The sequence below is a fragment of the Eublepharis macularius genome, chromosome 2 (genome assembly GCF_028583425.1).
Source record: "Eublepharis macularius isolate TG4126 chromosome 2, MPM_Emac_v1.0, whole genome shotgun sequence".
Classification (NCBI taxonomy): Eukaryota; Metazoa; Chordata; class Lepidosauria; order Squamata; family Eublepharidae; genus Eublepharis; species Eublepharis macularius.
This window is the reverse complement of record NC_072791.1, coordinates 233,911,972-233,939,868: the sequence shown is the minus strand read 5'-3', so window position 1 is coordinate 233,939,868 and position 27,897 is coordinate 233,911,972. Positions and strand designations below refer to the sequence as shown.

The 27,897-nt window shown below is 47.9% G+C and overlaps 1 protein-coding gene across 3 annotated transcripts in view; it reads right to left on the bottom strand.

The window, feature by feature from the left end:
- The window catches only part of ALS2 (alsin Rho guanine nucleotide exchange factor ALS2), a 100,893-nt gene that overhangs the window by 47,316 nt on the left and 25,680 nt on the right, over positions 1-27,897 (bottom strand). For all 3 annotated transcript variants that reach the window (XR_008596575.1, XM_054972525.1, XM_054972526.1), the window contains exons 5-16: positions 26,051-26,405; positions 24,609-24,777; positions 24,137-24,233; positions 22,909-22,986; positions 21,933-22,115; positions 20,428-20,599; positions 18,357-18,537; positions 17,259-17,324; positions 6,303-6,465; positions 4,561-4,692; positions 4,141-4,269; positions 2,071-2,141 (exon numbers count right to left, since the gene is read on the bottom strand). Coding sequence is in view for 2 of the 3 variants with exons in the window: in XM_054972525.1 (XP_054828500.1) it covers positions 2,071-2,141; positions 4,141-4,269; positions 4,561-4,692; positions 6,303-6,465; positions 17,259-17,324; positions 18,357-18,537; positions 20,428-20,599; positions 21,933-22,115; positions 22,909-22,986; positions 24,137-24,233; positions 24,609-24,777; positions 26,051-26,405 (1,796 nt within the window). In the remaining variant the exon portion in view is untranslated. The remainder of the gene's footprint in view (positions 1-2,070; positions 2,142-4,140; positions 4,270-4,560; positions 4,693-6,302; positions 6,466-17,258; positions 17,325-18,356; positions 18,538-20,427; positions 20,600-21,932; positions 22,116-22,908; positions 22,987-24,136; positions 24,234-24,608; positions 24,778-26,050; positions 26,406-27,897) is intronic.

Genomic DNA, 27,897 nt, shown 5'->3' with positions numbered 1-27,897 from the left:
AACTAATGGAGACAGACTTCAGTGGTGAACCAATTCCAGTTGACTTGTTATTGTCAGATGGAACCAAGGAATCTCTACGCATCTTGGACGAATATACAGGAGATGGCGATAGTGATGAAATAGCCACAGGTAGATTAATGACGTTGGGAATTCCCACTTTGGAAAAGGGAGGAACCGAAGCAGGTGTCTCAGTGCTGGGGAAGGTGTTCTTAGAACCCTGGATGAACACGGATGATCCAAATGTAGCTGGATTATGACGATGTTAATTTCTTCTTCTTGTGGCCTTCAAAGGCGTGGCCACATGTTCGGACTTAAGTTTCACCTTCTTGGCAGGTGGCTCCGACTGGCATAGATGTGAAACAGACACAGACCCACCGGGAACTGGCTGGTCCTTAGCAGTCAAGCCAGGAAATGAAGAAGCCAAGGAGGTACTGCGTCTTTTCTTTCTTTCTTTCTTTCTTTCTTTCTTTCTTTCTTTCTTTCTTTCTTTCTTTCTTTCTTTCTTTCTTTCTTTCTTTCTTTCTTTCTTTCTTTCTTTCTTTCTTTCTTTCTTTCTTTCTTTCTTTCTTTCGGTAGCATGACTGAATTCGGTGGAGCCCTTAAGGGACAACTCCCTAAGTGCCACTTACAGCCACAATGCCCTTTCAGGGAGTGCTTTGGGTGTAAATTGTTTACAGACTTCACACTGCAAGGTGTTCTGTTCTTGGTCCAGACAGAACAGGTATTTGTTGTGCCCATTCATCAACTGGGCCATCTTCATCCCACAATGGAAAAACTTCTTGAAAAGGGCCTTCAACAGCACAGAACCAAAGGCCCTGACTCACATTCACGCGATGGATCCAAGGAGCAGAGAAAGAACACCTCCTTCCTCAGCAGCAGCAAAAGAAGTGCTGAGGGAGGGAGCCACTCACTGTCCCCTTTACAGAAAAGCTGGGCAAGCGTCTCATGCTTCTACGAGCTTTAGAAGGTCCACGGTTGGCCTGCGCATGTGCAAATCCCCATTTGGGACTGCTCAGAAGACACAATGATGAACAGAAAATCACCTGTAATTAGCTCGTATAAGCTATCAGTATCTATTCTAGCAAAAACTCACTGCATAATTTATAGAGAGCTCTGCAAATAAAGTGATACACAATTTAAGCAGAACTTGGTACATTTTATTTCACTTCTATCTCCAGTTTCTACAGTTCCTATTCAGCTGCCCCTCATGCTTCTGAAAATTCACCAGCCTTTCCGCACTTATTTACAGACCTAACTCCGTAATCAAATGAGTTATGATGAACTTATTTTCTTAAATGTATAGTCTGCCCTCCCCAAACAGGTGGGCTCAGGCATCCTCAGGATGCTGAGTAGAAAGCCTAATGCCCGAGCTGTGATTTTCTTACTATGTACCTAAGTTATTGAATCCATCATATTTTCCCCTCTCGAACACAAGAAACCCTAGTAAGTAACAATGCATCCCTTTAAACCCTTTCCTTACAGTTCGAGCCTCCTACTTGTGTAAAAAAGCCCTCCTGAATAATTCAGCTTTGCATAGTTTGGGGCAGAGCTTTTTTTCCTGGGAAAAGAGGTGGTGGAACTCAGGACCACACAATGATGTCACTTTGGGTCAGCTGGAACAAGGGGGGGAGTTAAAAAGTTTAAATCGCCCTTGGTGAAAATGGTCACGTGGCCGGTGGCCCCGCCCCCTGATCACCAGACAGAGGGGAGTTGAGATTGCCCTCCGCGCCGAGGGCAATCTAAACTCCTCTCTGTCTGGAGATCAGGGGGCGGGGCCATCGGCCACGTGACCGTTTTCAAGAGGTTCCGGAACTCCGTCCCCCCGCGTTCCAGCTGAAAAAAAGCCCTGGTTTGTGGGAGGCCAGGAGAGAGGGGGCCCTCCTAACCTCACCAGGTAAGCCATTCCATAGGTTGGAAATCAGCACGCTGGCATCAAATAACAACATTCTGACATCTCAAGGGCACTACTGGGCTAGACTGTCAAGGAAATTAGAATTTTGTTTTTAAAAGAAGAAGGTTCCACGAAAAAGCAATGATGTGTAACTTGAAAGAGGGCCCAGAAATACTTACATATTACCGGACTCTTCAGAAACAGGCTCTACCCACAGTGTGGACAAGGAAAAAATGTGATGAGTTGAGAACTGCAAAAGAAAAAACATACAAAAGATGAAAAACATATATAATCAGATTCACTTATAAATACTCTTTCACAGCTGTTCTGTTTAAGAACCAGAAATTTACAGCGCAATTCTAAAAAAAAATAAAATCCTGGGACTAAGCCCCACTGAACAATATTCTGAGTAGTCTCCGCTTAAGATTGTTCTCTTAGTTGCTTCTGCACAGGGAAGTGAAAACTTGAGCTGATTCAAGAGCTCCCCAAGCCCAAGCTGCTATTTCCAAGTTCAAATTAACAACATTGCATGATGCTTACTTGCACGGCAGGCTGCAACCTCGGCTGCAGTAAAAACAATGTCCTATGAATTCAGCGACATACCCTGACCCTGATAGATGTGAGTGACACCAAAGGATGGCACGGAAGTAAACCAGCTGGGGCTTGGGTAGTATTAGCAGCGGGTCTTTCCCAGCACTAGAGGCTAGAAAATGCTCAAGGTAGGGTTGTGCACATGAGCAGAACAATCCTGTGGCTTATGCTGTTTTTTCTAGGCAAAGAGTGATAGTTCCTTTCTATTTTGGACCTGACGGTGTCAAATAATAAACACAAGCACAGATGGCAGGAAAAGTACTGGTACTGAATTGTGTTCTGGAGCATCAGCAGACAGGACGTGTTTGGGCCTTATTAAACATTTTTCAAACAGAACTGGCTCCGGACTGTGTTCCACCCACACTAGCCCTAATGAGAATCTTCTTGTTCCTCTGCGGCAAAATGGGCCCTGCAGGGATCTCATGCTACCACGGGGACACGCGATGCGGTCAGCTGCCCCCAGCACCAAGCTGCCAGGCCTCCACTGTCCTAGTGTTGTTCCACAGCACATCTACGTCTACCAGCAGGACGGCAGTTCTGGCTGCCGGGACCCATGCTGCCGGACCCTCACCTCCTGTCTCGGCTCAGATTTTTCTTCCAATCTGGAATTACTCCCCCCGCCCCGATTCCAGACTACCAAGGAGGTAGGGGGGAAACCTTAGAAATCTCACGTTAAAATTATTCAGAGATAACAATTATTCAGAGAGGTGTTGCCTTCCCTTTGTATCCTGGCAAGTGTGAGCTGAGTTAGGCTTTCTGAGAGTGCCAAGTAGTCAGATATTGCTGACCCAGGAAATGCCCAATATTTTAGGTATCAAATCAGAAATATTTAATACTGGTCTGGGCCCCTCAACACAATTCTCAATTCTGATATTACCACAACTGATGGCAACTGGATTTGGAAACCCTCTCCAGAGGCAGGAGGGAACCCTCCCCAGCTGGTTGGGAGCACGTCGACCCTATAAACTTTAACAACAACAACATTTGATTTATATGCTGCCCTTCAGGACAACTTAACCCCAACTCAGAACAGTTTACAAAGTGTGTTATTATTATCCCCACAACAACAAACACCCTGTGAGGTGGGTGGGGCTGAGAGAGCTCTGAGAGAGCTGTGGCTCAGCCAAGGTCAGCCAGCTGGCTTCAAGCGGAGGAGTGGGGAATCAAACCGGGTTCCCCAGGTTAGAGTCCCACTTAACCACTACACCAAACTGGGCCATTACTTTCAATGGGAACACCTAGCTTTCTACACTCATTGAAAATAACCTCTTAAGGGCCAGATGTGCTGCTGACCAGCTGGGGACCAGGGGCCCTTCATTCCTCTCCCTCCCACCCCTGTTTTAAACCCACATGGGAAAGTTGGAAAGGACGTGCTTATATTTTTAATTAAATATCATGAGTATTGTTCTGATATTTCTGGAATGACTGTCCAGAACTACAACAGTTCTCCCAGTTTTTAATGAAAACGATAATTATGCCCTTCCTAATATAGAATTCAAACAGTAATTTTGCTAGCGCATGCCCCTAAAATACAGAGACCACCATAATGCCAATCTCAGAAAAAGAATAAATTGTGTGTGGTTATTTTAGCAGTCACTGGTCACAGTCAGCCCGATAAAAACAAAGAATTCAGATCTAGGTGCCAAGTGCCAGCTCACCTGGGCGTGGACCAAAGCATCATTGAAGAGGATGAACCAATTCACTGAGAACCTCCCGGCATGCTGCAGAGACAGTCCTCGATTGCTGCTTTCACAAATTAATCGCCGCTCTGGCTTCCTCAAGGAGTCCTAGAATTAAGTGAAACAGGCCACCCCAAAGAAGCTTGTCAGTGACAGACTAATACAGACCTGATATCGTCAGCTGTAGTTAGGCGTGCAGAAAGCGGCTGAAAAAACAGAATACAGGAAACTGAAGATAACCTTTCTGGAACGGGAAGTGCTTCCAGATGAAAACAAGTGCAGAAGTGGGGGGTGGGGGGGAATGCTGCATTAACACCAATGGAAGCGCCCCTGGTGCTGGGCTTGTGCTGACAGAGAGCGGCCAACTGCGGGCGGCCAGGCTGGCAGCTGCCAACATACCGTCATTTTCCCAGGGAAGGTCTTCCAGAAGCTTAGTGTGTACTCCGCTTCTTTCCTCTTCCTGCCAAGATGGAGAGCGAGGGATTCATAGCAAGCACTGGAATCCTGAAGGCTCTGGTATTCCGCAGACGCCTGCGTGGGAAGAAAAGGGAGACCAGAGAGTGAGCCCGGTCCCAACACTCTGGGGGCGAGAACCTCCAGTACTGGGAAAGGGGCACACTCGAGAACTCAGTGAGGCCGATCAAGTAACAGCAAATGCAACCCTTGTGCGTGGCGCAAGGGGACAGGCTCAGAGTCTTGATCCAAGAAGTTCAATTAGTTGTAAGGCCAGGCTGCTTAACAGGTTGGTAGTGTTTTAAAAAGTTAAAAGCCTCTCATCTTTTTTTTTTTTTGCAGTTCTCTAGAAACGACTTGATAGTTCATAGGGTCTACGAACTTCAATGTGGTTCATAACTAAGTGATTTCCAGACTGTAGCCTTAGAAGATACAGCCCATTTTCTAAAGACCTTGAAGGCGGATGTAAATCCTTCAGTCCGAGCAAGACTCTTCTGTGAGGCACAGCCTGCAACCAGCTCCTTTGCACACAAGGACAATTTCTCCACAGCTGCTGATGCTAAATGCTATGGACTCTGTGTGGAGAAGCTAACACAGGCAAACAACTTTGCAAACCTGCATTTATATATCCTATTACATTGTTTATTGAAGTATCTTTGACATGACAGTACTGACTCACACCGTGTAATCCACCTTGAGTCTCAGTGAGCAAGGTGGGATATAAATAACGTAAATAATGAGTCCAGTAGCACCTTTAATACTAACCAACTTTAATGTAGCATAAGCTTTCGAGAACCACAGTTCTCTTCGTCAGATGCATCTGCTGAAGAGCTGTGGTTCTTGAAAGCTTATGCTACAATAAAGTTGGTTAGTCTTAAAGGTGCTACTGGACTCTTTACTATTTTGCTACTACAGACTAACACGGCTAACTCCTTTGGTAAATAAATAAGACAGCCTCCACACAGGACCTGTAATGTGTATTCCTTGACATACAAGGTGAATGATATTTTTAACCCCTTAAAAGTGAAAAGCAGGAAGTAAATAGCTAAATAAATCAATATATTCTGGAGCCACTGAGAAAGGACTGGCCTAATTCTCCAGAAGTCATGTCACTGGACAACCTCATTGAAATCTTAAGCTGTGGTTGTAACATGAAGGCTATTTCAGATCACTAATTTTAACAGTGATACTCTCCAGTAATTAATATGATTAGCACAGATTGCACTCATTGTTAACACAGGCAATCAAAAACCCATAGCCATGCAAATAAAGTTCCTAAAATTCAAGTTAAAAATAAATAAATTATGTAATGCTTTGTAATGATCTCCTGCCCTGTGAAGGCTATAATAAAATGTTTAGTTATTAAAAGGAGTACCTTTATACCCATATTTCTTTCTCGTTGTAATTAAAGACACAGGACAATACCCTACCACTGTGCACAGCTAAGGATGTTCCCAGCACATTCTGCTAGCACGAGGCATGCTCCGCCTGAGCTACAGCCTCTCGCACTGATGGAAGGCACGTGGCATTTGTGGAATGAGCTGCCCTTAGCTGTGTGTGGTGGTAGACTGACTTCTTTTGCACACACAAAGCAAGATTAAAACAGTAGTTCTGTGAACACTAGCATTATTAAAGGACATGTTTTGTTAGCCCTCAAGTAACAGAAGCTTGTGTGTCCAACAACTTACCACTTCAAAACAAGTAGCAAGCTTTAGCAAAACTCTAGCATAATTTTGAAGTCGTCTGACAGGCAAGAAAAATAAAGAGTTGAGCATTTCCACCAAAGGGTAAGCGTCCTCATTTGTCTCCGACAAACCCTGAAGCAACGCCTGGTTTTTACTTAAGAAGTCCCTATAGGTAAAAGACAGGTGTGTGTTAAAAGCCTTGCTTTCAGCACTAAAACAGATAAATTGTAGTTCAGTTGAATCCTAAACCAGTGGAGACTGAGGAAAATCTAGAGAGGGTGAAGAATTCGTTCTCTTGTTCAGTACAAAGGGAGGCAATCATTTGACAGGGTTTTATGCTGAGAAAAGATACTTTGAAGAATTATTTGTGTGCATCGTTTATCCTCCGCTCTTCTTCCAAGAAGCTCAGAACAGCTTACATATTATTCCTGGGCACATGCCCATTCAGGTACGCTTAGTTTTAGTAGAGGCATTGGATCGTATTACTCCAGAACACTGTTTAGGCCAGGATTCAGGGCTAGGTGGTTTATCTGTTATCTGAACCAACTTCTACAAAGGTAACAGGGTGAAAAACAATATGCCACGACTGTTTGGTGTAGTGGTTAAGAGCGGCGGGACTCTAATCTGGAGAGCCGAGTTTGATTCCCCACTCCTCCACTTGAAGCCAGCTGGGTGGCCTCGGGTCAGTCACAGCTTCTAGGAGCTCTCTCAGCCCCACCCACCTCGCAGGGTGATTGTTGTTGTGGGGATAATAATGACATACTTCGTAAACCACTCTGAGTGGGCATTAAGTTGTCCTGAACGGCGGTATATAAATCAAATTATTATTACTGATAAGACTCAAGAAGCATGTTTTAAGCAGAAAACCAAGTACTGAAATTACACTTCCATTTACATAGCCCATAGAAACTTCTCTAATGTTTCAGATCTCCCAATTAAGCCCTGCTTCAAGCTCCATCCCCAGTGAATGCTAGTGGGGTCTCCAATAATAAATGGGTGTGTGTGTGCACACGGTCGCCTAAGAGTTTTAGAAGACTCTCTCAGGAGATCCTTCTTTGGCTCCCCCTCACATGACCTTTCGTTGTGGCTTTCAGCCATTTTGCTCATATTGCTGGTGTTCATTTTATCTGCATTGCTTTGTACATGCTTTAGGGGTCACAGCTGAAAAGAAAGAAAGGAAGAAAGGTAGAAAGAAAGAAAGGTAGAAAGAAAGAAAGGTAGAAAGAAAGGTAGAAAGAAAGAAAGAAAGAAAGAAAGAAAGGAAGGAAGGAAGGAAGGAAGGAAGGAAGGAAGAAAGGAAGAAAGGAAGAAAGGAAGAAAGGAAGAAAGGAAAGAAGGGAAGTTGCTAAAGAAAGTTAAAGTTCCAATTAGGAAGCCATATTGTGCCTCACCCTCCTCCTCACCACAGAACTTATTAACTTTTCAGTGTGTTTTTCAAGAGGTAGTAAGTTCAAAGTAGTGAAAAATGTGTTCAAAGGATATTACACCTGAATACAAGGTTAAACACAAAATGATGTACAATTTTTTATTCATCTCTATTGCCTTCTGCAACGATATATGTATGCATCAATGTATTTATAGAGGGATGAAATAAGTTAAAGAAATTTTGAAAGGAACAAGCAAGGTACAGAAGACAAAAATCAAAGCTTTGGGAACAAAGGAGCAGCTTAGTGAACTAAACAGCAGGGCCACTCTACATGATTAACGAGGCGCTGCCTCAGAAACATCAAACGAAGGGGCCTTGCCTAGTTCCTCCATTTTCTAACCAGCTTCAAGAAAAAAAGGGCTCTCAGAAAATTCCTTTTCTCAGCCACTAAGATTAACCATCTGGATAGCTTACATTTTTAAAGTGCTTTGAGGGCAAGCTTGGAAGGCACAATACAAGCCTCAGGGAGTATCAGAAGTGCCACAAGACGCAAGTCTTGGCTAATGTCTCAAAGGAAACACTGCAAAGTTGCCTGACAATGAGGGATCCTGGGGAGTTTCTTCTTCCCTTTTAAGCTGCGTGGCTTAAATGGAGATCCTGAGGAATAGTCAGAGAAGATAACAGGGTTAACATACCTGTAACTTATGTTCATCGAGTTCTTCTGTGCTGACACACATGGGGACTGCGCAGGCGCAGGCCAGCCGCCGGAGAATTTTCTAGAGCTTCCATGGCTCCGAAGGGGCCGTTTGTCGCGCGCCTCAGCGACCGTTTTCCCGCCCAAACGGTCACGTGATCCTCCAGCGACCAACGGCCCCTTCCCTCAGTTCTCCCTTGCCGCCGCTTGACCAACACACTTCAGCCATAACACCTTAAAAACACCAATTTCCGTTACAGCCAACACCTTATTGTGCATTGGAGTTCACAGCGGGGTAGGAGGGAGGGTTGTGTGTCAGCACAGAAGAACTCGATGAACATAAGTTACAGGTATGTTAACCCTGTTTTCATCTTCGTTCTTCTGTGCCTCCACACATGGGAGTGTACCAAGCTTCACACAATAAGGAAGGCGGGGGTGAAGTCCAACACAATTTTATTAAGCCAACAAGAACAACAATAAATAGATATGCATATATACATCTATGTAAAAATACTGTGTAAGGACACATAAATACTCAATATATATACATATATACACACCCCCAGGTACATATATACACACTTTCACTCAAGGGTACCCAGCAGGTACGCCAAGAAGTCATTCCTAAACTCCCTTAGGAAAAAAGGGAGTGTAAGACAGCCTTGGCCACAGATACATCCTGCTCCGCATTGACATCAACGGCGTAATGCCTGACAAAGGTGTCTGCAGAGGACCAAGTGGCTGCTTTACAAATGTTAACCAGGGGCACCCCCCTGAGGAGTGCCGAAGAGGATGCTTGGGACCGCGTGGAGTGGGCTCTGACATGAAGCGGGCAAGCAACCCCTGCCAGGGAATAGGTCTTGCTAATGGCCGTCACAATCCACCTAGACAGGGTCTGTGAGGAAGCCCTGTTACCCTTGTCCTTGGCCCCAAAACATACAAACAGGTGAGGACAGGAGCGGAATTCCTTCGTCCTATCCAGGTAATAGGCTAGGGCCCTCTTCAAGTCTAGGGAATGAAGGGCCTTTTCCCCCTTAGAGGAAGGTTGAGGAAAGAATGCAGGCAGTGAGATATCCTGCGAGAGGTGGAAGGCGGACACCACCTTGGGCAGGAACCCGAGGCAGGGACGCAGGACCACCTTGTTGGGATGAAACACAAGAAAGGGAGGGTCAGACCGCAGTGCAGACAGCTCACTGACCCTTCTGGCCGATGTGACGGCCACCAAGAACGCTACCTTGTAGGATAGCATATCCAAGGGGCATGTAGCCATAGGTTCAAATGGAGGCAACATGAGACGTGAGAGCACCAAGGACAGCGACCACTGAGGCACTGGCGCCGACACAGGTGGGTAAAGATTGTACATGCCCTTAAGGAACTGGCGGGAGTGTGGGTGAGAAAACACCGTAGCACCCTCAACTCGGGCGTGAGCAGCTGATATCGCTGCCAGGTGGACCTTGAGGGAGGACACCTTCAAGCCCAGGCCACGCAAGTGGCACAAATACTCGAACACAACCCCCAAGGGACTGCTTTCGGGCACCACTCCTCTGGCAAGTGCCCAGAGCTCAAACCTGCGCCACTTGGCCGCATAAGCGCGCCTAGTGGATGGCCGACGAGCATTCAGGAGGACCCTCTGTACCTCGTCAGTAAAGCCTACAGGGGAGGAACGATCCGCCAAGCCGTTAGGTGCAGCTTCCTGGGATCGTGGTGGACTAGGCTCCCGTTTAGGAGAAGGTCTTGCCGAGGGGGCAGACTCACATATGTCCGTTGGGACATCCGCAGGAGCTTCGGGAACCAAACCTGCCGTGGCCAGAAGGGGGCCACTAGGATACAGTCCGTCCCGTCCTCCTCTATCTTGCACAGGACCCTGGGAATCAAGGGGAACGAAGGAAACATGTAGTGCAAGCCCTGCGTCCACGTAAACTGGAAGGCATCCCCAATAGAGAGGGGGTCGCTCCCTGCCCTGGAACAGAACGTGTGGGCCTTGGTGGTCGCCGCAGTGGCGAACACGTCTATCACTGGATGACCCCACATCCGGAAGATCGGCCCAACGCACTCTCCGTTCAGTTCCCACTCGTGGTCTAGTAAAGGGGCCCTGCTGAGGGCATCTGCCCGGGCATTGTCTGACCCAGCCACGTGTATAGCACGGAGCGACACGCCGTTCTTGATAGCCCACTGCCAAGTGAGTGTGGCTTCCCGGCACAGGGCCATGGACACTGTGCCCCCCTGCTGATTCACGTAGTACATGGCAGTCGTGTTGTCCGTCTGCACCAAGACCTGACGATTTCTCAGCAGTGCTGTAAGAGACACAAGTGCGAAACGAATGGCCCTTAGTTCAAGCACATTGATATGGAGGGTCTTTTCCCTGTCAGACCAGACATCTTGCACAGACACATCACCACAGTAAGCCCCCCATCCCAACAGAGAGGCATCAGTGGTAACCGTGATGTCATGGTGTTGATACCCAAAAGGGGTCCCTTTAAACAAGTTGTCATCAGACAGCCACCAGTCCAAGGAGGAGAGGATGACCCTCGGGATAGAGAATTTGAGGGACGGAGGGTGCAGTAGAGCATCGTACCTCCGCACAAACCAGTTCTGGAGAGGGCGCATACGCAGCCTAGCGAAGGGCACCACGGAGGTGGCCGCTGCCATATGCCCCAGTAAACACTGGATAGTGCGCACGGACTGGAAACGGTTCCTTTTAAACATGGACACCAGACCCCTTAGGGACCGAGCCCTCTCCAAGGGGAGCAGGGCCTTACCCTCCACAGAGTCCAACAGTGCACCAATGTAGGACACCTTGCAGTTGGGCACCAGCTTGGATTTCTCCAAGTTCACCAGGAGCCCCAGGCGTTGGCAAGTGCTAAGTACCAAGCCAATGTCCTGCACCAGCCTAGACTCCGATTCAGCCACGATGAGCCAGTCATCGAGGTACGGAAAGATGGTACAGCCCTCTTCCCGTAGGAAGGAAACCACAGGGGCCACACATTTAGTGAACACTCGTGGGGCAGTGGACAGGCCAAAGGGGAGCACCTTATACCGGAAAACCCTTTGCCGGTAAACAAAGCTCAGGTATTTCCTGTGCTCCTTCCGTATGCCCACGTGAAAGTATGCGTCTTTTAAGTCAAGAACCGCAAACCAATCTCCCTGTTTCAGCAAGGCGATCACAGCCGCCAACGTAACCATTTTGAATTTGGTCACCTTGAGGAAGGCATTAAGGCCCCTCAGATCTAAAATGGGACGTAAGCCCCCATCCTTCTTCGGGACCAGGAAGAACCTAGAGAAGAATCCCTTTACAGAGTTCTCATAGGGCAACTCTTCCACAGCCCCCTTGGCCAAGAGCGACACGATCTCCGCATCCAGCTCGGCCATAGTGTTATTGACAGCTGTCAGGGGTGAACTGCATCTGGGCAGCTCAACAAACTCCAGCCCGTATCCCAGTTCAACAATAGTTAAGACCCATGAGTCAGATGTTATTGACTCCCACTCAGAGAGGAGTGGACTAAGTCTGTCCGAAAAGTTCGGGGATACGGCTGGCGTGACCCATCAGTATTGCCTCCCGGCGCCCTGCTGATCTCTCTGCTGGGCCGGTTGTTGTTGTTGTGACGGGCGAGGTTTGAAGGGCCGACGCCTCCTCTGCTGTTGTGCGGGAGGGTATGGCCGCTGCTGGTAGGCAGGATACGGTTGGTAGCCCGGCCGCTGATGTTGGTACCTGCCCTGGTAGTGGTAAGGGCCGGACCGGGGAGCGTACCGTGGCCTGGAGGAGGGCTTGTCCGCCGGAGCCAGACCCAAGGACCGCGCCGTCTGCCTGTCCTCTTTTTTCTTTTTCAGGGTCTCGTCGGTGGACTTGGAGAACAGTGAGTCCCCTTCAAAGGGCATGCTCTCCACCCTGGAACGCACCTCCTGGGACAGGGCCGTAGACCGCAACCAGGAGTGGCGCCTGAGGACCACCGCCGAAGCCATCCCCCGAGCAGCAGTGTCAGCAGCGTGGCTCCCGGCATTCATCTGCTGCTTAGACAGCCGGACAGCCTCTGTCTGCAGCAGGGACACCACAGCCTTCTGCTCAGGAGGGAGGTCCCGGGTATAGGATGCCAACTTCTCCCAGAGGTACAGCTGGTACCCTGCCATGATGGTCTGGTAGTTGGCAATCCTCAGACCCAGCGAAGCGACGATGTACTGGCGCCTGCCCATGGCATCCAGCTTCTTGCCCTCTTTATCCGCAGGCACCGAGGAGTGACCCGACCGTCGGGGGTTGAACTCCTCTGTGACCAAGGAGGAAGGTGGAGGGTGTTTCACCAACGCCGGCCAGGTGCCCTGCTTGATCTTGTAAAGCTGCTCGATGCGCTTGGATGTTGGCGGTTGATCACAGGGCACCTGCCACACCTTCTCCACAATCTCCTCAATACCCTCAAGCATGGGGAAGCCAACGTACGCCGGATTATCCCCGTAAATACGTTTGAGGAGCTTGTCCTTGGTCTTTGGCGCTGCTGAAGAGATGTCCATCTCGAGAGCCTTGGCCATCCTTGCCATCTGGTCGGCGTAGATGCGGAGGTCCTCGAATGGGGAGTCCGCAGATGGCACTAGCTCCTCAGGTGGCGATGGTTCGGACCAGGACTCCGACTGGCAGCCGCCAAAGCTCTCCACATCCTCCTCATCGGAACCGAGCTGGGATTCCGGAACCTGGAGCGGAGGGGGAGCCCACGTCGACCTCGACGTCGAAGGCCTCGGTTCCGACGCGGAGAAGCCTGCAGGTGCCCCTTCCCACTGGCAACGGTATGGCGAGGGGAGGTAGGAAGCCTGTCGATGCCGGGACGCAGTGGACCGGACTGATTGGACACTGTCCCCGGAACCATGCCGTTCACGACCGACCGGAGGTGGAGACGGACGGACAGGCGACGGACGGCTCCGACGAGGAGACGGGCTCGGTTCCAGCCTCGGCGACCGAAGGGGAAGCGATGGTCGGCTCCGACGGCGCGGGCTCGGCTCCGGCCCCGACGAGAATTCCGCGGGCACCGTCTCGAAGGCCATCGGATCCGGCACCGGCACGGAGGTGTCCTCTGGCTCCGGGGAGCCCAGATGAGGGGAAGGCGTGTGAGGAAGCACGATGACCTCCTCCTGAGGAGCGGGACGCGGCGACCGGTGATGCTTGGTCTTCTTCTTCTTCTTCGATGGTTCCGAAGAAGACCTCGGAACCGACGCGCTCCTCGCCTTCGAAGGGGACCTCGGCTTCGACCTCTTAGGCTTCATCGGAACCGATCCCGTCGTCGGTTCCGACCGGGGACTCGGTACCAGGATCCTCGGTTCCGAAGCTGGTCTCGGATCCGACCTGGTAGATGACGCGCTACGGGGCGGCCGCACCGGTCCCTGCGCTGGAGAGGCCGCTCTCGACGCCGAGGCACTCGGGGGACGCGGTTTCGACCCCGACCTCGCGGAGGCCACTGAGCCAGCTCTCGAATGCCGTTCGGCAGAGGGGCTCGGGCCGGCCTTGGAAGAGGGCAACGGAGCGCCTCCGGACATGACCTTCTGCCACAGGGAGGAGTTTAGTCGGGCCTTGCGCTCATGCCGGGCCTTGCTGGTGAAGCCCTGGCAAATTTTACAGGCCGTCACATTATGGGTCTCCCCCAAACAGAACAGGCACAGTTCATGGCCATCGGTCTTGGCCATTTTTGTGTGGCATTGCAGGCAATGCTTGAAGAGAGCCTTAGAGGCCATCTTCAGGGGCACGCGAAAGGAAGGTCAAAAACAGTCCGAGTCAAATTACCGAGTCCACAACAAAGTCCAAAACGAGATCCGAAGAATAGTCGAGGTCACGAAGTCCGAAGTCAAAAGCCAAGCAATCAGTCAGAATAAAGCACGAAGCACAAAAGCACAGAGCAACGAAGCTCACGTTCTCTCCAAGCGGCGGCAAGAAGAGAACTGAGGGAAGGGGCCGTTGGTCGCTGGAGGATCACGTGACCGTTTGGGCGGGAAAACGGTCGCTGAGGCGCGCGACAAACGGCCCCTTCGGAGCCATGGAAGCTCTAGAAAATTCTCCGGCGGCTGGCCTGCGCCTGCGCAGTCCCCATGTGTGGAGGCACAGAAGAACGAAGATGAACATCTGATATCATTAACCACTGACAGTAGTATCTGGCTCAACAGATGTCATCGCCTGAGTCAGTCACGCTAAACATATAACGGTTAGCCACAGAGACCCACATCCTGTAGCCTTTGCTATCTCTCACTGAATAAATGCTCCAATGGTTTTCCAAACACGTAAAAAGAATGTAACTAGTACTTGGTAAGAGACTAGCCACAGGATATGACACTTAGGACTACATATAACACCCGAAATTAACATTTAAACGGAATCGGTGCTAAGTAGGGGTCATCAGTTGTGCCAGAACCTCAGGTCCGCTAGTAAACTTCTTTCCTTCTATCTCTACACAAATTATAAAGACAGGATATTTTCATAGGCAGACATTTAGCAGCACACTGCTGGTTCCCAAATCCATCCTAATTGCTATTCCATTACTCACAATACCGTGTTAAGGATGAAAAACAGTATTTTAAAGATTTGCCTAAGGAGAAAAGATGCAACTTTCCAGAAAAGTTGAAACCACATGGAAATAAGGGTTTTCCAGATAAAAAGACTGAAATTTTGGAGGAAACCATATGCAGTGTTTACTATCTTACTAAACCTTATTAAACTTATGTTACTGCTTTCACATAAAATATTTATTTATTTAAAACATTTCTATGCAGCCTTATCTCCTCCGATTCAAGGTGGCAAACAATGCACCTTGCACCAATGCACCTATGCAGCTAGATTATGAGGATGCACAATGTAATAGTCCAATTAACAAAAATTAACATGCAAGTTAAAATACACACATTACCCAAATGCTTTCTGGAACAAGACCGCCTTACATGCCTTCCTAAATGTAGTAAATGAAGGCATCCTGAAGAAGGGAGCACTGACTCTCCAAAGCTCACACCTTGAAAATCTTGTTGGTCTATAAGATCTGGGTAGCAGCGTACGCGAAAGAGATCTTGGGGTAAGAGTGGACTGGAAACTAAATATGAGCAGTCAGTGTGATGTGGTGGCAAAAAAGGCAAACTCAGTCTTGGGTTGTATCAAAAGGGCCATTGCATCGAAATCGCAGGAGGTCATAGCCCCTCTCTATACTGTCTTGGTCAGGCCACACCTGGAGTACGGTGTGCAGTTCTGGAGGCCTCACTTCAAAAAGTGACAAAATCGAGACAAAAATTGAGAAGGTGCAGAGGAGAGCGACGAGGATGATCAGGGGTCTGGAGACCGAGCCCTACGAGGAAAGGCTGCGGGCCTTGGGAATGTTTAGTTTGGAGAAGAGGAGGTTGAGGGGGGACATGATTGCTCTCTTTAAATATTTGAAAGGCTGTCATTTGGAGGAGGGCAAGGAGCTGTTCCAGTTGGCAGCAGAGGATAGGACTCGAAGCAACGGGCTTAAATTACATGCAGAAAGGTACCGGCTGGATATTAAGAAAAACATTTTCATGGTCAGAGTGGTTCAAAGGTGGAACCAGCTGCCTAGGGAGGTGGTGGTGAGCTCCCCTTCAGTGGCAGTTTTCAAGAAGAGGCTGGATGAGTATTTGTCAGGGATGCTTTAGGCTCATCCTGCATTGGGCAGGGGGTTGGACTAGATGGTCTGTATGGCCCCTTCCAACTCTGTGATTCTGTGAGCCACTGGACTCCAATCCTGCTGTTCTACTGCAGACCAACAAGGCAACCTGGTATCAGAAGAAGGGAGCTCTGACTCTTGAAAGCTTATACCTGAAGATCTTGCCGGTCTCTAAGGTGCCACTGGACTCCAACCCCGCTGCACCCCTCTCAATCAATCTGGCAGGCCGTTCCAAAGGACTGAGCCCAGCACAGAAAAGGCCTGTGGCCTCATTGGGCAAATGCATCATTTATTACTTAGGGAATTTTTAAAAACTACACCATTTGGCATATTTAAGGAATTAAGAAGTACAAATGCCTTAGCTGTCAACAAGCAAAACTGCCATATAACATTAGAACTTAAGAGCGAGTTGTAAACAGGTGGCCTCTATGCTATGTTTCCACATGTATCTGAATTTTTGCCATCTAAGAGACAGGAAAAAGTCAAAATTAGATAACAAATTCTCTAGTAAAGTCACAATAAAACTATGGGCATATCTGGATATCAAGTTCAACTCTATAACATTAAAAACAGTGACCATATTACCAAATATTATAGTATATTACTTGTTGCCCAAATAATTCACATTAAATATCCATGAAAATACGTTGTATATGGCTACAGTAGACAAATATCTAATACTGTAGATTGTTTCAAAAACACTTTGCTTCGTATATTACAGGACGTGTGGTATTCAAAACAAGATTTGGGTGCTGAACTTAAGTACAAATTTAGGCCTGATCACATGCTCTGCCAGTTATGGACCATCATACGTGACAGTGCACCACTCTTTCCAGATTCATAATTATGACTGTAGCGCAGAATGCCCACTTTACCTCACAGGCATGCGCTTATTTTTATTTCATGCGCTCTAGAATTTACAGTGGAGATCTGGTGCTGCAATGGGTGGGGGGAGAAAAAAAGAACACCTGGATAAAGGAAAGGGTTACACCGTAGAGAGGCATCCTTTCCACTGTTGCCAAAAAGGAACACTGAAGTCAGAACATTTAAGACGCATGCACAGAAACAATGTGCGGCTTCTGTCATTTCACCAAGTGAAGAACCCAGACAAGAGCCTGCGGAAGCGCACGGTATTGTTTCCTTCCTCTAGGTGGTGCTGCGCAGCAGAGCATGAGCTGCCGGACACACAGCTAGGGATTCATTCGTACAAGCGGGCTAGCAGACATTATGCCAATTATCATCCACCTTAGGACACATTAACTTACATTGCTGGTTTGGCCAGAATCCCAAATCCTCCCATCACTAGGAAGTTTGTCAAGGAAGTACAATACCTGAATCAGAGAAGACAAAGGAAAAGTGAGAATAACCACCTTCGCATTTAAAAGACCCTCATGAGCTTACTGGACGGGAGTGGGCAGGAGAAAGAATATGGAAAGCTGAAGGCAACTTTCCCTGCCTCTGCCGCCAATATTCCTTCTGTGATCTGAGGCTGCTCCTGCCTGCATTTCTCTGGCAATAGGAGATGCTTGGTCCAAACTGTAGAACGGGATTGGGGAGGGAGGTGGGGTACCCTCTAGCAGGGCTCCACTTTTGCTGCTTATGGCCCAAGCCACAGTAGGGGCCCTCCCAGGGCATCTCACTGAAGCAGCTCAGCTACAAGAGCTTGCCCACAAGATGGTTCATTTTATTTTATTATTAAATTTATAGTCCGCTGTCCCCGCAAGTGGGCTCAGAACAGATAACATCACATATCACATATCTCACAATAAAATCACATTGTAAAAAGAATAAAATCCAGTGAACACAGAACTCTAGGCAGCAGCTCACATTGTGTGATTAGCCTGACAAGACAGCCAAGGTGCAGGGCTAATGTCATGGAAGTTAAAACGTCGTCTTTCAGGCACTAATGTAGCTCAATGCTCATTTCAAACAGGTTCTGCGCAGGTGAGCTAGATGCACTGCGCTGAAATTAATAAGAATTCCACATTGTGAGTGCTGGATAGACGGCGTCTTTAACAAACAGTGTTAACATTCCACTTCACTTAGTGGTATGTTATTGTTTATATTTGAACATTCAAAATTGCCCACTCATTTCATTTCAGTATTAACGTAGCCACAACCATAGCCAGGCATCTATTCTATTGAAGTATTATGTGAGGAAGGACCTTAAAAACCACAAGCCCTCCACTTTTTAAGTCCAACTTGTCATTTGGTTGAACGCTATTCGGTTTACAGGTTTTAACACCCAAGCAGACGATTCAGATAACAAGCATAAAGCCTCAAATATTTCATTTTTGTCCATTACAGCTTCTTCTGCTATACAATAAGCCTCCAGGTAATATATGACAGAATTGGATACTTGCTCAGTGTAACTTTCCATAAAAAGGCTCGAATGCTTCAAGACAGCCAAGTTCTTTGCCTCCTTTGAGCCCTGAAGGAAGCTGGCTAAGGAGGCTCCGTGCTGGCCAGTCAGGTAACACAGCTTGCTGAACAGGCTTGCCATCTCTTGCAGTAGCTGGACTGCTGATACAGTGCCTAAGTTATCTGCACAGGTTAAAAAAAAACTGCATTATACCAGATAACGGTACAGAGGTATACCAGCAGGTAGGAACACAGCTGCTTCAATACATCAGCACAGATTAATTCTTGTTTCTATCAAGAATTCTATTTTAGGCGTGACTCCAAAGAATGTCATTTAACTCATGAACAAGTGTTGATTCTCCTACTACAACTAGAATGCATGCACATTAGACAGTACGCCAACGATCAACAGCCACTGCACTTTATTTGGGCAGCACCAAACAGCTCAGCTGCCACACAGCATCAGGAGAGGTAGAGGCCGTTTGCCTGGATAAAGGAGGGTCCCTTGGGAGGGTAGCAAGAGATCAGGACCCATGAGGACACTGGGTGGGGGGGAGAATCCGGAAGGAGCATCTGTTGGCCACGAAGGAAGCAAGTGCGTAGCAAAGGGCCGGTGTGAGTGTGTCAGCTGTGGAACAAGCAAAAAAAGGAAGGGATATTTTTGCTGCTGCTACTTGTGTAGTGCAGCAACCCCCCCCTAAACTCAGTGGCTTGCCTGGTATATTAATACTACAGAATCAATGTTATGTCCTGAATAGACATGGGCATGATCGGAATTACGGTCTGAAAATTGCCCCAATTTTGGCGTTTGCGCCATCGGGACCGGGCTGATCGGTTCCATCCACGGCTCCTGGTTCAGTGGTCGGGTGGGGCGCTCTATCGGGTCTCGATCGGATCGATCGGTTTATGTTCGGGATTGCAGTCTGCAGACAGTCTGGTGCCAACCATCTGTTCCCGGGGGAACGGAGCCCCATGGAAACGGAGCCTGGGGAATGCCGGAGCTGTTTGCCCTCCTTCTGTCGCCCTGGAAACGCGAATGGAAGCCCAGCTTTCCTTGATCAGCAGGGCTTCCTTCCAACCACGGAGCAGCCAGAAAAGTGCACGCCCGTCTCGTCCATTTGGGAGAAGAGAGGGGAGGGCGGGGGAAGGGGGTGTTCTTCTGTAGCCATGGGCACTCGAATCTCATCCCTGCAAAGCCTGAGAGGCAGCTCTTACGGCCAAACACAGCCCTCCTGCGTAGCAGACCCAGGCTTTATAAATAGCCATGTGCTGCGCAACAAAGTTTCACTTTCTGCTCGCGGGTGGAGTGGGACAGAGGCGAGCTCTCGCTTGCCACTTTTGGAGAGAGAAAGCGCAAGAGAGGGGGGGAGCTTTAGCTTTGAGCTTCAGCGGATAGGGAATTAGGGAATAGGGAGCTATCTCCTCTGGTTCCAGGGCTGCCGCCTAGCTCTGGGGCCAAGCTTGGTGGGCACCTCGGCTGAGGGCTCAGGTCTGGGGGGGGGGGTGTTGCAGCTGGGGTTGGGCTCTATTCCTATTCTCTCTCTCTGCTTTCAGGGCTGCCGCCTAGCTCTGGGGCCAAGCTCAGTGGGCACCTCCTTGGCTGAGGGCTCACACAGTATTACACACTCTAGTGCCTGGTCACTCTGGTCTGGGGGAGTGTTGGTAGTGGGGCACCCTCCCGCGTCGGCCTTCCCGATTCCCGATTCTGTATTGGAAACGGGACTTGATCGGCGAGGTTCGGGTACCTGGGTTCAGCGCCGCCGCGGAATCACGATCAGCTAAATCGGGATTATTTTTTGGATCGTGCCCATGTCTAGTCCTGAAACACGAGATCTAGGAGAGTGCTAAAAGGAGAGCACAGAAAGTGTGCAGTCCCCCCTCCCCCCGATCTGAATTTCTCAGCAAATGCAGTGCATAGCTGGTATAGAGGGGATTCCTGGTCAGAGAGGTTTTAGCCTGTATTAAGACAGAAGATTATCAACGGCAATCTCATCAGACAAAAAAAGGAAGTCAGATTTTAAAAGTCAGAAATAGGTCAGGTACAGAAGATGACACTTCGAAGAAATGTCTTACCTAATCCCAAGAGAGGTCTAAGAACCTGCGATTTTATAGCACTCAGTTTGGTGTAGAATTGTCTTTCTGTTGAGGCCAGCTCGTGCAGACTGGCAATGTAGCCCATAATGTTTTTATCCACTAATGCCAAACAGTTACTTTCCCCTGCTGCCACACTGCTTATATACCCTAGCTGGAAGACAAACCATTTTTAAAAATAAGACAAAAATTGCAGTTAACTCTAATTTGCATAGCTATCTTCAACCTTACATATTTTACACACCAAACTCAAACATACAGCAAGGTGGATCTTCGTGAATTCCTTACTTCTAGCCTCCTCTGCATCTCCAACATTTGCCTGGCAGCAGCAACTAGGAGACCTTGTGATACAGCCCTTCCTTAGCCCTCTGAAGCAGTCCCACAAAGAATCATGGGAAAGGCAGTTCCTATTGCTCATGAGATGGACTACAGTTCCTGTGCCTGCCGCTGAAGGGTCAAAAGCCTAACCTAACGGGACCCCCACCCCACCCCCGGCAAGGGCTTCATGTGGCTTCCAGGTAAGTTTTAACTGGACAGAAAATGGTGGGTGAAGGTGTCAATGCAAGCCCATTATGAAACGAGTCTGAACTCTGCTGGGGTTTGGAGCTCAATTTATAATGGGCTTTGTTACGACCCCTTTCTTTTTCTTGGGTAGATTTGGTCTTTACACCTTTTATTCTTGCCCCTTTGCTGCCACTAGGAATTAAATTCCAGAATAACTTAAATTTCTCCTTGCCCAAGGGTCAGGCTTTTTCGTGGTACTACGTGGCCCTGAGGAAAGGAATGGGATATAGGAATGACAGATATTCTGGGATATAAAAAAAAAAAACCAAAGTAAACTTTTATTTTTATAGGAAGCGTATCGGTTTCATATTATTTCTAAAACATGATGGTTTCCAAAGAGTAGTTCTCAATTCTTAAAGTCACTTTACTTGAACCCAGTCACACAGATCTTCTCTCAGGCTTCACACACAGCTTGCCTGCTTTTGATATTGATTTCTCTCTCAATTACAAGTAGGACCTTTTCTCAGGCGCACACACAGAGTTTGCCTGCTCTCTCCTGACTGGATGGTCTTTCACAGACACACAGTTCAGGCTTCCACACAGGTCATATTTCTCTCAGAACTGCCTAAAAATCCTCAGGCTGCCCACAGCTGGCCTCTCGTGCCCAGACTGACTCTTTTCTCTCCGCTCTCAGTCTCAAACTGCCTTCACTCCACCCACCCTCTCCGTCATCAGCCAATCATCTCCCTCACCCATCCCTCTCTTTCACCCCTACTCTTCCTCTATACCACACCAAGCATTTAAAGACACACACACACACGCATTTACTTAAAATCATTACAGGCTTCAAGGAAGAAAACAGGGTTGCGCCTACCTGTAACTGTGCAGTTCCCATGTGGGACTGCACAGAAGACATGACAATGAAGTAAATTTGCATTTCTACAAAATTTTCAGTTGACACCAAGCATAAAAATAATCCATACCTTACTACAGGATAGCAACAGTGTCGGACTCTTTAAGCAGCTGTTTTCAGATGAAACATCACCTTCTTTCCTTTCTTCTTGACCACTATAATATAATGAAGGCTGGAAATCTTCTCCATCTACCAGAAACAATGAATAATCTGGGCCGGCGACTGCATGCCAGACATGTGTAGCATTGTTTACCTGGAACCACAGGGAGAGGGAGAGGGAGAGGGAGAGGGGGAGGGGGAGGGAGAGGGGGAGGGAGAAATCAGACTAGGATTCTAGTAGAAGGATAAAGAGAACGTCTCAACAATATAAAGAAAGGGTTATAGAATATTTAATCTGAAACAAGATTCTTGCACATGGAAATTTGAGAGCTTTTCCCTGTTGTTCTTAATCATGGTGAATCACCTTCCTTACTTAAAAAAATCTAAAGATGTCGGTGGTACATCACCTTCAATTGCATAGGACGATAGGTGAGATATTTCTGCAAACAGAGAATCCCGAGGTTTGTAGAAAAATCTCACGGGCCTCTACTTGTTTCCAAGAATCTGGAAACATTTCAGGCTTCAATTTTCCACAGAGTTAGGCTGCTTAAATAACACTGACTTCTTCTGCATTAATGAAGCCTATAGACACTATTGCCCTGACCTGGATGGCCCAGGCCAGCCCAATCTCATCGGATCTCAGCAGCTAGGCAGGGTTGGCCCTTGTTAGTACTTGCATGGGAGACCACCAAGGAACCACCAGGGTCACTGTACAGAGGCAAGGCCACACATCTTGCCTTGAAGACCCTACGGGGTCACTATAATGCGGTCACAACTTGACAGCACTTTCCACCACCACATACGCTGTTGCACCCTGCATGCTTACTTGGCAACATTTACGATGCAAAAAGGAAATACCTGTTTATTTAAAAGAAATGCAATGATTACCCTAGCTTTCCAATTCACGCAAATATCATGAGTAAACAGAAAAATTAAATCATAAGTACCTTTGCAAGACGAGGGACTGTGGTTGGAGAATTTGAATGACAAAGCTGCCCAAAAGTATTACTGCCCCATGAATACACCTGTGTAAAAAACAAGGGCAGAAAGGGAAAAGAACAGATACTTGACAATATTTAATCCAAAGACAGTGAATTATGGCATTATATCAATGCGTCTTACGCAACATCTGACGAAGAGAACTGTGATTCTCAAAAGCTTATGCTACAATAAAATTGGTTAGTCTTAAAGGTGCTACTGGACTCTTTTTGATTTTGCTACTACAGACTAACACGGCTAACTCCTCTGGATATTACGCAACAGCTACTCATATTTTTTCTAGGTTTTACAGAGAGTCATTCTTTAGGAGATGACCGCCTTCTGAAACACACTTTGGCACCTCTGGGCAAAAAATAAATCAGTTCACTTGCATGCTCTGAAGTACCACATGCAGGCTGCTCTTCCCTCCCTACCGAGTAGCTACAACCAATGCCTCACAATGATTTTTTGGAAGGGTTCCTGGGCCTTCCAGGTCTGGTTAAGAGCACTGGTCAGTCTCTTGAGCATGCTGTTCCACGTCTGCTTCTCTCTTCTGCTCCTTGGGTATGTGCGTTTCTCGTGTGTCGTTTCTCTCCACTTCCTACGTTTTGGTCAATGATGGGGGAATCTTTGGCATCGCTGGCTTTTTATTAGACTCTGCGCTTCCTTTAAGGCTCACCACTCTTGTCTCCCAGCATTTCTTGCCCTTCACTGCCTCCCCGTTCCCAGTTCATGCTGCTGTCCACTTTTCTCCTGGAGAAAAATGAACTCACGAGGACTCGGTCGAGGAGTGGAGGACAGGCAGGGGCATTCCTGCCAGAAAACAGTCCAGGCCCTGCCCACAAGCCATCATATGATGCCCCCCTCCCACTTTAAGAGGAGCATACCTGCTGCGTTTCAGCAAATGTCTTCATATAGATGTGCATTCTTTAGTCTAAAACCAAACGCTTCATACTTTAATATTTTTATACTTTTCATTTATAATTTTCATACTTTTTTATTTTTTAAATACTTTTTACATATATGTGTACCTTTGTATCAAAAGTTGTCATGTACACTGCTTGAGGTTCCTTTCAACAAAAGCTTGAAATCATGTCAAAGTCTGACTAGGGGAGCTGGGAGGGAGGGGGAAGGACCTTAGGGGGCACAGGCATCACCCTGGAGGCACAAGCAGCAAACACGGTTTTAATCTCCTACCTGTGACTTGGCAGTGAGCGCCAAGGAATGGTTGCCCCCGGCAGATAAATGGATTACTTCCTTCCCATCAAGGCTTTTTACGCATAACGGCTGGAGCCTGCGAACCCGCAAAATGCAGTCAGTTTTCCTCAACAGAAACACACAGCACATAATGCAGCAAAGGTGTTTAGCAAAATACAGATTCTAACCAACTTAAAAAGATCATCAGTGACACAGAGGAGAACGTCTTGCCAATCTGGAACACGCCCCGCCCCCCACCCCCACCACCGATGGGCTTCTCTTAATGACTGAAGCGTAGAACAAAACTGCAAACAGACAGCACAGGAGTTTAGCGGTTCCCACCAGTGGCTTTTAGCTAACATCCCAACAGCCACCCAAGTTAACCTGCCAACCCCCACTCCGTAAGTAATGGAACAGACTGCTGGCCACGGCAAAAATAACCCCCCTGCCTCCTACCGGCTTTCCTCCTTACCTTGGTAAGATATCCCCGTGCCCGAGCTGTCCTGCTTTCCCCTTCCCCCAGCTCCACACCTCGGTTCGTAAGGACGGGAGGAGGGCATCAGCTTCACCGCTGTAGGTTGGTGTGAGAGCCACTGCCCTCATTTTAGCCCGTCCGACTTTCCTCAAGAGCCTTGGAGAAACTTTTAGAAAGGGGACCAGAAAAAAAACTCCTCAGAGCACAGAATCAAAGAAATGTTTTCTTTCCGTAGCCAATGCAAATGATCCACATAGCCATCATTTCATGTCAGAACATTTGTGGCTGGGCCTATTTTGAAGCAGCCATTTGGGCAATTCAGTACAATATTTTAGTTGATCTGGGTTAGAAATGAAGAGCAAACCTCCATCTCGCAAACCTTTCCACATCAACTAAACCAAGAATAGAGGAGTGTTCTCAAAAGCCCCCAGAGTTACTGACAGTCACAATTCAGAGCACAGCAAGGGCAAACCTGCCGATGTGTCTCTTGAGGAAGCAAGGATCAGATCAGAAAAAACAGTGCTCTGCCATGTCCCCTGAACTACAGATGGGCTACCATCTAAATTCAGCCAGCCAGAAAACAGAAGGAAGCCTTTGCCCCTAGAATCTGTAGGAGGGACAGTCCCGTCCCACATTAGCTGTCAGTGTTTTGGAAGGAAAAACGTAACTAGCAGAGTGACAAGATGGGGAGGATGCTGGCCAGGAAGACCAACGTTTTGGGAGAGAGTTGAATTGCCGACTTTAGATGGTATGGCCTTACCGTTAACGGTTAAATGCCTAAGCATCTTTCTAGACCCAGTCTTCTTGAATAGCAGATGGCAAAAGGGTCTTTCTTCAGCTACAAAAGTTTCATAATTATCAGAGCAATATTGTCCAAGTTCCAAAGAGTTTATTGTCTATAGCCGTAGGCCGTCACAATTTACCAAATATCGACTAATAAACAGTTAAATCCATTATCACCGTTTGTAAAGGTTGATTAAAATTAATTAAAACTATGCCAAACTATCCCAGGAATCACAAAACAGCCTCATTCGGTACCACCTTAGATCTTATCTTTTTGGCTGCGAGTGCAAACTGAGAGACTCGGTAGGACACATGATTATCAGTGTCAGGCAATATTGTCAACAGAGTTAATTTTTAAGATACGCTGTGTACTGCAGCAGTCCGAGTGCTGGACTAGTATGCGAGAGACCCAGGTTCAAATCCCAGGTCTGCAACAGAACCTCACTGGGTGACCTTGGGCCGGTCGCTCACTCTCAGCCTAACCTACCTCACAGGGTTGCTGTGAGGATAAAATGTAAGAGAATGGCGTAAACCACTTTGGATCCCCACTGGAGAGAAAGGAGGGGTACTAATGACATAAATTAATAAATTTCTGTATTAGGAACCATAGTGAATACACAATCGTTTTAAAAAAGAACCACTTCCATATATGTTACCTTGGGATAACAAACCAGGTAAGGAAAGTCTTCGACAGATTCCTTCGGACTCCTCTTCCCGAATGTCCACCAAGCTGGAACTCTTCTTCCCCTGCATGGATTCCAGCTTGACCTGCTCCTCTCGGCTCTCTTTCAGCCCATCTGGGCCTGGAGAACCAGTCCTTGAGGGAGATGCTGCCTCACCCGGAGTCGTGCCATAGAAGTTAATTACCTTCTTCAGAGACAAGGCTTCATAGGTAGCAGCCACTCTCACACCAACTGCTGATGCACAAGAGACAACCAGGCTGTTAAGGGCAGATGTACTAGGACCGGCTGGGCCAGGTAAGCAAGCGATGAGATCCTCTTCTTGAGAGTGCTAGAAATATAGTAAAAGAAACTCAAGAAGTCTCTCATATTGGGCAACCGAGAATCGGAGAGTTTTAAAATACGATCAAACACCTTTCACCTCAGCTTGATTTATATACTATCAAAATAGTACCTGTATGCGCACATGTCCTTTTCACAACACTTCCAAGCCAGAACGGATGATCTCAGTTAATTCAATTAAACGGCTGGCATTCTAGGACACATGCGTGTTTTGTTTTGACAAAATGATTCTCCACAAAAACTACAACCAGATTCACAAGTAAAAGAGCAGAATTTTATTGCATTTAACCAAAAGTTTAGATTAATTCTGTGCTTCCTCTCAGCGAAACACTTCTGTTGCTATACTTGGGTTTGTCCAACCACAAACATTCCACAACAGAGGGACTCGCTATAGAGTCAGACAGAAAGATAACTCCTTCACCCAGAAGTCAAAGCACTGGCACTCTACTGCTTCGGGGTCAATAAGAGGGACACCCTTTTAAGTTTGCCAACCAGGATACCATTCACTGCTGCTGACGAGGGGACGGCGTCCCCTTGGCAGCCAACCTCAGAACCTCCAAATGAGCTGAATAAGATCTGAGCTGAGCACCTGCTGCTCCCCATTTTGCAATTCTTTGAAGCCTGGGCTTGGCCGGAAGCACGTCTCATATTCCAGGCTTGGCTGCTACCAGTAAAAGGCGGCAGGGGGAAGCAGAGAGGACCAGGCCCACGCCAGCGACCACCAGGCGACTCGGTACTACCAACCTGCACAACTCAGCAGCAGCTGCCCCACAATGGGCAGTGTTGTGTAGTGGTTAGAGTTTTGGACTAGGAGCTCTGCCGTGGAAGCTCGCTGGGTGACCTGGGGCAGTCAAACATTTTCAGCATAAACTCCCTCAAAGGGTTGTTGTGGGGATAAAACAGAAGAAAAGGGAATGTTGTTTTGGTCCTCATGAGGAGAAAGGTAGGATATAAATGAAGTAAATAAATAACAAATATAACAGGGGGCAGCTAAAAGGCAGACAGGTTGGTGCATGGGAGGGAGAGCAGGAAGAGGGGAGAGGATATGGAGTCTGCTGAGAGGAGGAAAAGAGGGAACAGCGTGCGGAGGGTGACACAGGCGAGAGCGAGGAACCCCTGCAAGTCCTTATGGATTTCCCCACTGCAGAACTGGGGACCGCACTGCATGACTTGGCCTTCATTTTCCCAGACAGAGGCTGCCATGAGGAGCGAAGGAGGGAAAGATGAAGATGGGGGGGGGGGGCAAATAAAACTAGGTGGGTGGGTGGGTGGGTGGGTGGGTGGGTGGGAAGGAGAGGCGGAGGCAGGGAAAGGGGGTTTCCAGGGCAGAGAAAGCAGAAACGGCGGGGCTGAGGAAATGAGAGGTCCCCAGCAAGTCCTTGGCGGACGCCCCACTTCTTACCGCCACACTCTTCAGCTAGCACACAGAACAGAATACCTCACTCAATCATGCTATATATGAATACAAAGAAAAGGGAAGT